Genomic DNA, 12,047 nt, shown 5'->3' with positions numbered 1-12,047 from the left:
CGTATCCGTTGAAAAGCAGTTTTTAATGAGACAACCCACATTACTTTGACACGTAGCCCCAGTGGCCTAATGGATAAGGCACTGGCCTCCTAAGCCAGGGATTGTGGGTTCGAGTCCCATCTGGGGTGAACATTTTGCGGTCTCAGTTATTCTGATATATTTATGAGTAAATTCAAAGCTGCTGAATGTGTACATAATAGCCGTTATAACGGGAGAAAGTAATTACCGCAATACACTTGTACTAGTATCATTCATACATGGAATAGGAAAACGGTCAACTAGACTATTGATTTAATACTTATTTAGTAATTTATGCATTAATTTAGTGCTGCAATTTCACTTTACATAAATTGATTATAAAAGTATTGGCAGCATTACATAAATTGAATACAAATCAACTGGATGTTTGAACTGATATACAGTTTAAGGTGCTGCACTGCTATGCTGTTTTTGTTTTGTAATATACCGATTGTTATTTACAAATCTGCAAAACGGTTGGATGAAATGAATTCGAAAATCATGCCGATAACATGTTTTTTTTTTTTTTTGGGAGGGGGGGGTGTATAATTGTACCTAAGATTGCTCCATTATATTTAAGTGTCCTAGAAAGCAACGCCTGTGAGGCAGCATACAGAATCCTGAACTGGCAATGACGCAGCCATTGGTAACAGGATTAATAACACCTGTGCTTTTCCTGCTATGGCTGACTTCATACAGGGGATCTCTTCATGGGCGTCAGTTTGGTTTGAAATGTGCTGGGGACAGAGACGCATTCGGAAGTACATTTCCAGAAGTGCTGGGTACAATGACGCATTCATTTTTTTTTTCTCTCTCTTTCACGCAGGTCATGTTTTGAAAGACGCTGTCCTGTAGCTTACTAATGAATAAAAACGTGGTTTAATGTACGTAAACAATGATCAATGATTACCAAATTTCTCTCTCATATTGCTCCTCATAACCACTGAAAACTGTTAAAAAATCTAACCCAAAGTCCAATTATTATGGACGTTATCTGACATTAAGCGTTTCTGCTTCACATTTTCAGCAGGGCAGGGGAGCGGCTGTGGGTTGACTCCCCACGGTTCTCACGGGCTTTATAAGTCCTAACCATAGACTGTATATTAACAGTCTATGGTCCTAACGTGAAAAAGCTGAACGTGGTTTAATGTACCTTAACAACAATCAATCGTCACCACATTTCTGGTTCGATTTTTTGACAGTTTTCTTTTCTTCTGTCAGTTAAGTAGCATCAGTCGCTCAAGAATTATGTGTTATGGACTTTTTTTTTTTTTTAAACTAAATTGAGCTCAAGGTGGTGGGTACAAAATGACTCATGAAGAAATCTGGTAGGTACGCGTACCACCGTCCCCACCGAAATCGACGCCTATGGATCTCTTCCTCCTGAGTAAAGCTTCGCACCTGAAAATATTCTGGTTTTAATATTTATAGGTATGCGTTTGAGTAAACTTACCTACTTCTTCCAAATAACGATATTGTCATTTAGAGCATTTATTTACAGAAAATGACAACTGGTCAAAATAACAAAAATGTGCAGTGTTTTCAGACCTCGAATAATGCAAAGAGAACAAGTTCATATTCATTTTAAAGACAATACTAACGCTTTAACTTAGGAAGGGGGACTTTATTCCGCTCTTGGTGCATACGTTTAAGCAGCTCCGCTTTGTTTGAAGGCTTGTGGCCATCCATTATTATATATATTATATATTTATAGCTTTGCACAATTTCAGCCCTGCTCCTAGAAGGATCTTTTTTTTTAATGTCAATTATTATGTACTATTAACACTATTTATGCCATCTGGCTGGCTATTGCAAGAGGATAGTGATGGCCACAGCAGTGGTTTTTATATTTTTCCGTGTAGTATAAGATTTGGTTCAGCTGATCCTCTAATCAGTAGAAGTAGAATGAAGTGTGCATGTGTTGAAATGGCAGCCAAACATGTGAAGATGCTGATTTAAGAAGAATTTGGAGTGGTCTCTTAATCATTTTCAGAGCTGTATGGTTTTATACAGAGTATTTTGACTTATACTAGTAAAAGCAAAGATGCTACTAATAACATAAACAGACCCATACTATTCAAGTGTTAGTGCCCTGGAACTGGAGGAGCTAAATGGAATTTAGAACTCATTCATTTTATTTACACCTGCGCTTTCTCTACTGTGACATGTCAAAATGTCTGTAAGCTGTAAAAATTAGACATTAACCAGGCAATTACTTTTTCCCGTTTCACATAATAGCCCAAACCAATCAAGAGCTTTCCTTTCACATGGTTGAGCATTGCTGATATGTAATTTAATAACCACAATTTTAAGAAACATTCATATACACTGGTTCAATACTAAATGGCATAATGTACAACAGTACCTATTTAGTGGTTACCATATTTGTTTCCTTCCTGCAGCCCAAATTTTTGTTGACAAGAAACAATGAGCAAGCAACTCAAATGCTCAAAATCATATGAATGAGCTCACCCCTGAGTAAGACACTTGGATTTGAATGTTCAATTTATTCAAGAAAATTAAATCAATTCCCAAAGGAATCAAGGATTATATCATTTATACATACAAATCTTATGTAACTACAGCAAACATTTCTGTAAAAAATACAAAGTTAATTTTTTTTATAACGCACTATACATTTACACCGCTCTCAACCATCCAAGCTGTGACAGCCACAGAGACGGCAATGTGGCTAACATTTTAAGGAAAATGTCCTTCAACTGGAAAAACCTGGTTTTAACTCCCCATCTCAGTCAACATCCACACTGTTGAAGTGTAATCCTCAAGTTCTGGTGTGCAATCTAATGCTGACATCCTTCAGTAAAGGAACGTTTACCAGAAAATCCCTATGTGAATTAGTATGTTAACATTAACTACGCGTGAACAAGTCTCCTGTGTCGTTTTAAGCCATGCAAGCTTGAAAAGCCCTTGCTACACACCGTACAAACGTATGGTCTCTCCCCCGTATGGGTTCGCATGTGCAAGGTAAGGAAGCACGACTGGACAAAACCCTTTTCGCAGATGTTGCACTTAAATGGCCGTTCCCCAGTATGGTACCTCCTGTGTATCTTCAGTTCTGCGGCGGATCGGAAAGACTTATCGCAGTCGTCGCACTTGAAAGGCCTTTCGCCCGTGTGAATCAACGTATGCCTCACCAGAGCATCCTTGCCAAAGAAGCCCTTTCCACAGTGCTCGCATGGGAAACGCAGCCCTTTGTGGTGGAAGTTATCATGTTTCAGAAGGCATCGTCTGGAAGTGAAGGTCTTGCCGCACTGAGCGCAGGTGAAGGTCGGCGTGGGTTTCTCGATCACGGGTTCGCCCGAGTGATGCACCCGCTCCACGTGCCTCGTCAGTGTAACGCCGTGCCGGAACTTCTTGCCGCATTCCCAGCAGAGGAAGGGATACGCTTTAGTGTGTTTCTTCTGGTGCTCCACGAGGTCAGAGTACGATCGGAATCTTTTGCTGCAGTGAGCGCACTGAAACGGCTGGTAACCGGTGTGTTTCCACTCGTGTCGGATGAATCGCTTCAAACTGGCAAAGGTGGTCTCGCAGTGGGTGCAGGTAAAGGGCTCCGATGGATTGTGGACGTCGATGTAGTGCTTGTGAAGGGACTTGAACACCGGGAAATTCTCCTCACACTGGTTACACTGAAACGGAGTGTGGGACTCTTTGTGCATTGCCAACGCCTCCGAGTCCCGTACCAGTTTCATGCACACCTCGCAGTAGAGCGGGTTGTGGGTTTGTTTGTGGGAATCCAATGTCGATTTGTACTTGAATGCTTTGTCACATTCATTACACCTGAAACAATGCTTAACATCCTCAGGCTTCTCGGGATCCACCTGTTGCTCATTGTAGCAAATGTTTCTTAAGTGGAACCTAAAAGTTTGTTTGCACTTAAACTCGACGCTGCAGTGAGGACAGTAGAACGGACCTTCAAGCATACTTTTGTTGCCCTCCGGGCTTTTCTGTCCTGGTTCTTTGGAAGGCCTCCCTTCTGCAGAGGGCAAGTAATCGGGGTCCTGGGCCGTGTTGCCAGACGGCTGCTCGTCATTGGTTGCCTCACACGGAACCCCACTGGACGATTGTTCACCCTCGTTGGCTGCAGTCTCTTGTGCCTTTGCTTTCCTGCCCGGCTTTGCCTTTGTCTGATTTGGACATCGGTGTTGCTGCAAGTAACGCAAGCTCTTATAAAACCGTTTACACACAGGACAAGAAAAGGGCAGCTCCTCCGAGTGTCGGTTCATGTGACGCTCCAAGAACTTGGCACGACTCACCACCTTGCCGCACACTTTGCACGTTCTATCGTCCAGGTCGTTGCTCTTGGTTGCGCCTTGGGATGTGCTGTTGGCAGTCTCACTGCCCTGGGTCTTTCCCGATTTCCTCCACTGTGACAGGTACCGTTTCATCTTGAGGCCGCGGTTCTTTCGCACGGGTCTATCCCACAAGACGTCGTAGTCTGGATCTTCTTCTTTGCGTCTCGTTTTGCTTTGCACTTCATAGTCCTCGTCTTCGGGACGTTTCTTTTTCCTCCCGCGTCTGTTTGGCTTTTTCTCCGCGCCTTCGAGCACCGACACCTGGCCGTCCTCCCCGATGATCAGGGTTCCCGACTGGTCGTCTGCCATTTCACTCTCACTGGCCACGGCGCCCTCGACAGGATCCGTTACCACCACGTTGTCCATTTCGGCTTTCACCTCGCCGCCGAGACCAAACCACTCGGCCTGCGCACACTCCTCAGAGTTCCCAGTTCCCTCCACGTACACCTCTTTGTTCTCAGACTCCACCTCCATCTCTGTGCAGACTGTATACATGAGTCCGCTCTCTGCATCCGTTTCCGTTTGTTCATTGACGATCACAACTCTTTCCACAGGAGGGAGACACAGGGCTGACAGGATGCCACTGTCAACAATGTAAGATTCTGTGAAGAGGAGATTACAGTAAGTGTTAAAATGACATAATAAAAGACTCCGATTAAAAAGGCACTATGACTATCTTCAGACCTATTCCAGTGGATAAAGTTGTATGCAAATATTGCTATTGAAACCTTTGCCTAATGAAAAACGAAAAAAAAATTTTTTACTGTCCAATAGTGTTTTGTTTCTGGACCAAACATACAGCACTGAGTAGCTATAATATTCTGTGAATAGCGTAGCTAAATCCCGATAAGCTCACCAATGTCCTGTAATTGGCCGAGGTCTTTCTGAGTGTCCAGCAACGTTTTGAGCTCTTCAGTTTGAGCAAAAGTCTCCATGCACTCGTTCAGGACCGAGGAGGCATCGCCGAGCAGAGATGCAATCTGACAAAGACAAAATGAAAACTAACGTGAGGCAACAGCACTGCACTTCCCAAATGTAAGGTCAAAATACATTCAAACTGACATTTTGTGCTTGTGACAATCTGATGCAAAAACAAAAGCACCAAACCTAATTAAACTGCTCCTGTGAAGCAAATTGGAACGGTACATGTATTCCTATTGAACCGAAACGGTACGGGTGTCTCGGTTCAGTACATGAATTTACACGGAGAATACACAGTATAAAAATAAAGCTCACGTGCAAATTAATTAATGTAATGCGGAACTATTGTTAGAGACGCGTTTCTTTAGGGACCCCTAATCTGTAGTGGAAATACATCTAACATGCTAACGCATATCCGACGCCGTCACCCAGATGTGCCAATCACTGGAACGAGACACAAAAAACAACTTCTCGTCCCTACGGTGCTTAACCAGCCTTTAGATACAAATAGGGCCCAAAAAAAATAACTGAAGCTATCGGAATTTACATGTCATCTTCAATGTACCCGTATTCACTCGTAGAGGAACCTGGCTTCAAGTATTTGCCGTATGTACTCATGTACAACATGCCATCCCGTCCACATATGAGGCAAACTGTCCCTTCAATACACAACCAAACACGGACGTTGATGGAGCACGAGCTGTCAGCTGCACCCTCCGTTTCACTAACGACTGATGGTTGGACTTTGCGTGCTACAGAAAGCTATCTCACGGTGACTGCTCATTTTATTGACTCTGAGTGGGAGATTAAAGCGTCAGTTCTACAGACGCGGCCCCTGTATGAGCAGCACACAAGCACTCACCTAGCTGAGAAGCTACAGGAGGTCGTGGCAGAGTGTAAACTAGAAAGGTATGCCTGTCACACTTAATAGCAAGAATACTTTCTTTTATCTTTTGTGGGGGAAGGTCTCGCCTTAGTAGAATTTTGTTTTGTTATTATTCTATGTAATTTGCACTTTCATAAATAAGAGATGCTGTATTTTCAGTTTTATAGCGGATTGTCTTATTTTGTTTACAAGTTCTAGATGGAGTCTGGAGATGATGTGGGGTACTTATTGTTTACATCTTACTTTATACCCTTCTGGCTGTTGCAGCTAGCTCAGGGGATAGACTGGATGACACTAGGTGGTACAGCCTGAGACATGCACATTAAAATAAAAAACTGCCTTCTGCATTTTTGTTTTACTTTTCCTTCCATTGTACCGAACTAAACCGTGATGTCTGAACCGAGGTATGAACCGAACCGTGACTTCTGTGTACCGTTCCACCCCTAGTAGAAATACAAAGCACAGAAGTAGAAATATGCTGTGTGCGATAACCTATTTTTGAATCGACATTGGGGTCTACCTGTTGGAGAGTTTGGGTGGGAAGAAGCTTCTCAAGTCTGGACAGAAACAGCCACATCAGTGTCTGGATTGCTTTGTCATATGTGGGGCCAAAGTCTCCGGGGAAAACATCCTGGGCCACAAAGAAATTCATACATGTCAAATATCTGAGCCGTCCATACAAAACATGACTTCTCAAATACGGGGCAAACAAAGCAAAATAAGACAAAGAGTTCCCTGTACACTATAAACTCCATCAATCACCTTAACAAAAGTATACAACCAAAACTTACCTGGAAGAAGTTTCTTCTCTCTTCAGGATCTCTCAGTAGATTTTGGACAAGGCCCATGAAATGCGAGTCAGATGCTTCTTGCTCTGGATGATCGGTCTGCAACAAAAGAGGCTTTAAAAAGTGGCAGAACAAACACCGCACTAAAATCAAACACTTCAGCACTACAGATCACTACTGCCATAACAACAGTGATGTGAATACATGCAAAACCCCCAACCACCAAAAAAAAAAAAGCGACTCCAGATATTTCATGTTGACTACAGGTTTAGACTCACCTCCACGTTCCACAGAGATCTGAGGTTCTGCATTCGGTCCAGATGTGGCTGAATAATGTGGAGGTCAGCGGTCTCCTCAGAGCGACACAGCTCCAGGATCAGCTGCAATCAGAGGAGAGCAGCAACAATGAACAAGTGTCTCTGAAGAAAAAAAAAAAAAAAAAACAGTCCAGAGCTGCACATCTGCCTGCTGTTCCGTTTCCATTCACACCGGGGCTGCGGTCGAATATTATTACGCCCTATGCCTTTTCCTAAACCGCAATGGAAAACGCCATTAGGTCAAAGAAAGATGTGAAGGAGAATTCACAATAACTGAAAGCAGCCTCTCCAATCATTTAAGTAAACGTGCATCAATACAATACGTAACTTCAACAGCAATAGCCTCCAGGGACTGTAGAGGGGAGGTGAAAAAAATTAATTTGGGTGGATGATTTAAGCAGGATATATTATTCGGACGTCATCAGAGACAATTCGCGCACTCTACACAATTTTCACATCAATAATCATATATGTAGTAACTTAAAAAACAACAACCAATACATCTAAATAAGCGACTGAGGGGCGAATGGGTGAACTTGTTTCGGACGCTGCACTGGGTTAAAAAATAAACCAATAGTCTGTGCGCTGTGCAACTTTAGATTCAGCAATCCATTCATTCACAGTTCTGTAAAGACATGCTCACTGTAAGATTCCACTACGAGTCAGAGACAGGAGCAAAATGCTTGCAATAATCAGTTTATTAAACCATTCAAGCCAGAAAGCTATTTAAATTAAATTATTATTATTATAAGATGTGTGTATTATTATAAGATGTCATACAGAAAATATGCACAGTGCTATACAGGATAATGGTTGCTGGTGTGACTGCGCACCATAATATTCTAAATATGAATGGGCAAATGGTGATGAGTCGCTTTTAATGTTGCTGCTGCAAGGAATTGTGGGATGGCATCACCTCCTTTCTTTTGGTAAAGGATGGTCCAGTGTATCCTCTGCTAAAGGAGATAAGACAGTAGGCATTGAAGCACCTTTCCAAGCCTTTAGTTTAGAGAATTACGCTCTTATGATGGCTGCCATTGAGATACTTCTGGGTCACTTCTCTCCGTTAGGATACTTCCTAAGCTAAAACGGACTATTGGACCGCAGCCCCGGGTCTAAAATAACTACCATTTCTCTGATTATTGAACACTGGCACACTGACTGAAAATGTTTTGCGTGCAATATCTGAGTGATTTAGTTATATATAGTCCTGGTGCTATGTCTTTCCTCAAAGCAAAACAAAAACAGTGGATCTGTGACAACCTCCCGATTGACATCTTAAGACACAGGTAGACATAAAAGCAGAGGCTGCTAGTCGCTGTAAAGGAGTGGCGCTAGATACATTAGTCCCAACAGGGTAATGCAAGACAAAGACATCAAAAGAGCACCTACTGAGAATTTTGGAGCACCACTTAAATCTACATGCAACACTACACATCTATTTTTTTTACCATCTTAACTTATTACTGATAAATGCTTTGGTAACAAACAGACAACACACAGCGACGCCCTCCTGTTGTTTTCACATGACGTACGAGGATTTGAAAAATAAACCAAAACGGGGCATATTTGCAAGTCGCATTGGTGCTCCTGGTTATAAAATGTAGTAGTAGCGTTTCCATAAATGGTCACAAAATGCAACTAGATTGTTACAGTGTGGAGCCCTGGGGTCTAATAAAATCTCGGTCACAATCAGTGTCAAACAGTAGGCTGTTTGAGGCCAATTTCTGCATCGCTGAGATGAATGTGTGGTGAATGACAGCACTATGATGTAAACAAAAAAAGTATTTGAGAGCAAGGGTATGTGATTTATCTGTGCTACTCTTATGTAGTCCCAATAGTACCGAAACAATAAACAAGCTTTGGCCATAGTGCTGACACCTGTGCCCCCCCCCCCCAACTTGATACAAAAATGCAGACTGGTGTATTGTCATTTAATGGTATATTCTGATTGTTTGGTTTGTGAATAAGAAGTAGCTGATTATCTTGCATATTAAAAATGCTCACTAGTCTAAAATTGTGTATAAATATGAGTATGTCTATAAGTCTTAAAATGTTTTAGGCTTTGTTATGTTTTGTCATTGTAGCTTTTTTTTTTTTTTTAAATTGTATTTAATTATATAGAGTTTCAATAAAGCTGAATAGATTCCAGTGCGTTTCTGTTGATTTCATCATGTTATCATACTGCCTTACCTGCCAACTGCTGCAGCCACGCCCTATTATCCCCAGAAAAATTCAAAACAATAACTTCAATTCTTCCTCACCCGTGCTCTGAGGCCCAAAATGAGTTCGGCCCGCTGCCTCGTGGAGAGAAGTTGAGGAACCATCTCCGTCACCATGAAGACAAACTCCTCAAGCAGCCCATAATCCGTCACAAATTTCTGCTCCACCGTCTGCCAGATGGCTGCAGAAACCAGCCGAATGGGGGGGATTAGGAGGCGCAGGGTGGAGAGGGGAAGAGAGGGACCTGCACGCAGGGAAATACAGTTTAAAAAAGATGACATAGCACCACTTTCACATTAGATCAAGACTCATTTCGCAGATTGATACACTTTTTTTTTTTTTATACAAGATACCATGGGTTCTCCAACAGAAATGTTGAATAACACCAGGAGCACAAACAAATCCACTGTCCACAGCTCACACCGTAACTGTATCTGCAAAAGGGTTATATTTATGTTCAGAAGTAACGTTACAGCAATCAGTTTACCCAGACTTGAGTATGAGATAATGCAACAAGTAAACCCATTAGAGCACACATCTGTGAAGCTAGCGTCTAACGTTAGCATCTTGATCATCATCCCGTTGCACCAATCATAAATCAATAAACTGATCCCAAAACTGTGGTCAGAAGTGATGGTAATTTAAAACACTGATACCAAGCTCTTGAAGCGGATGTGTCTCCCTTTTATTTCCGTGATCTAACGTAAGATTGACCTCATGTTAACGTAAACGACGATAACCAGTGGCACACATATACATTGTAAATATAGTTACAAACACCATGCAAACGTGTAGTGGTTGTCGCAGTTCACTGGAAGCCAGTAGATAACACATAAAACACGCAGCTAGCGTTCGTTTAGCTAGCGTTAGCTGACATGGCTAGCATTAGCACGTATCCCAAACTGCCTCTTCATGTAGTGACGCCAGCGTTAACCTAGCTACCGGTTTCCACGGTAGGGTGAACAAAATGTATATCCGTGGATTACTAAATTCCATTTTAATGCGTTATGTAGTGAGCTACCTCTACTATACTTAACGTTATTTCCTGACTAACTTATCAGTGCTATTCCCGCGCGCGGGCTGCGTTGCGGCCTAGCCATATAGTTAGCTAGCTACATCTGCCTGTGACCGTTTATATAAATATTATATTTAAGTAATATACTCACCAGGTACATCAGTAATACCTCCGTCCATCCTATGTACTCAATGCAGTGACATTACAGTAAGATAAATACTATCCGTAGCTTGACCGAAGCCAAATTAAATATTTTCTAGGTGGTTGTGTTCAAGAGACCGAAGATCTTTGTGCGTCAACGGTTGGCTTGCGTTCCGTCCGTAAAAACAATCCGACGAGAGACAGCGGCGAGGTTTGAAGAGTTCCGCATCTTCCTTTTTAGTCTCTCTCTCTCTCTCTCTCTCTCTCTCTCATCTGCTATTTTCAAATAAAAAGCTTGAGTTGGATTTAATTATCGTACTTAATACAATAAAAAACATTTTTAGGCCTTTACTTGACAGGACAGCTGAAGACCTGAAAGTCGAACCCGCACCAGCTGCGTCGAGGAATAAACTTCTGTAAATGGGCGCCCGCTCTACCAACTGAGCTATCCGGGTACCTCCCTACATTGTTAAGTCAGTGCTAAAAACTGACTGGAGAGATTTGAAAAAAAGTTTCCAACCGAGCCGTCCCACTGTAACTTTAGTTTGAAAAGTCTTAAAAAAACATTACTAAATAATTCCCAGAGACTTCGGCCTGGTGGGGGGCAATTTAGGCCCAGTGGTATAATCTTCCAAAACTTGATTACCCAACCAACATGGCATCTGCTCAACTTTATAAAAAAAAAACATGGTGTTATGGTGTTTTTTACAAAGAGCACAAAAAACATCAAATAAAAACATTATAAATACATGTTTGATGTACAGGCTCAATTACACACATGTAAATGGACTGAGCTTTTCTAGTCTTAATGACAACTCAAAGTGCTTTTACACACACACACACACGGCCGAGGCTGCCGTACAATGAGCCACCTGCTCAACACACACATTCACACGCCACTATTCACACTTCGACATGGGACTGCAGTGCCAGAACCACCGACCTTGCGATTGGTAGGTGACGCTCTAGCACCTGAGCCACAGCGGCCCACACACACACGTTTGTTTCACTATCTTTGTGGGGACCCGTCACTGACATAATGCATTCCCTAGCCCCTTACCCTAACCTTAACCCTTACCCTCACCCTAACCATAACCTAATTCTAACACTAATCCTAAAACCAAGTCTTAACCCTCAAACAGACCTTTAACCTTGTGGGGTCCAGCATTTTGGGCCCCACAAGGCTGTGCAGACCCCACAAGTATACTGTATTCCCCAGTTTTTGGACAGACACACACACACACACACACTCTTAATGTATGTGTTTATATACACTGAACATCAAATATTGTTCACTACTGACTGGTTTTCGGACCCCCCCCCCCCTATACAGTAAAACTGCACATTTTAGAGTGGCCTTTTATTGTGGCCAGCTTAAGGCACACCTGTGCAATAATCATGCTGTCTAATCAGCATCCTGATATG

At 42.3% G+C, this 12,047-nt stretch overlaps 1 protein-coding gene and 1 non-coding gene across 2 annotated transcripts; one reads left to right on the top strand and one right to left on the bottom strand.

The window, feature by feature from the left end:
• Positions 1 to 55: 55 nt before the first annotated feature.
• On the top strand, positions 56 to 128 carry trnar-ccu. The gene has a single exon. It is a non-coding gene; the product is annotated as a tRNA-Arg (tRNA).
• Positions 129 to 2,505: 2,377 nt separating this feature from the next.
• On the bottom strand, positions 2,506 to 10,837 carry LOC116067465 (zinc finger protein 37-like). Its single transcript, XM_031323913.2, has 7 exons — positions 10,633 to 10,837; positions 9,508 to 9,710; positions 7,205 to 7,306; positions 6,930 to 7,025; positions 6,659 to 6,769; positions 5,188 to 5,311; positions 2,506 to 4,933 (listed from the first exon to the last, which is right to left on the bottom strand). The coding sequence occupies exons 1-7, from the start codon at positions 10,658 to 10,660 to the stop codon at positions 2,892 to 2,894; spliced, it is 2,706 nt and encodes a 901-aa protein (XP_031179773.1). The 5' UTR covers positions 10,661 to 10,837; the 3' UTR covers positions 2,506 to 2,891.
• Positions 10,838 to 12,047: the final 1,210 nt, after the last annotated feature.

Source organism: Sander lucioperca, chromosome 5 (assembly GCF_008315115.2).
Source record: "Sander lucioperca isolate FBNREF2018 chromosome 5, SLUC_FBN_1.2, whole genome shotgun sequence".
In the NCBI taxonomy this organism is placed as follows: Eukaryota; Metazoa; Chordata; class Actinopteri; order Perciformes; family Percidae; genus Sander; species Sander lucioperca.
This window is presented reverse-complemented; position numbering and strand designations above follow the sequence as displayed.

Excerpts from the sequence above, each read along its gene's own strand:
- LOC116067465 (XM_031323913.2), bottom strand. The coding sequence starts at position 10,660 with ATGGACGGAGGTATTACTGATGTACCTG. Across the intron at positions 7,026-7,204 it reads GATCTCTGTGGAACGTGGAG|ACCGATCATCCAGAGCAAGA; the intron begins GTGAGTCTAAAC and ends CTTTTGTTGCAG. Across the intron at positions 4,934-5,187 it reads CGGCCAATTACAGGACATTG|AATCTTACATTGTTGACAGT; the intron begins GTGAGCTTATCG and ends TCCTCTTCACAG.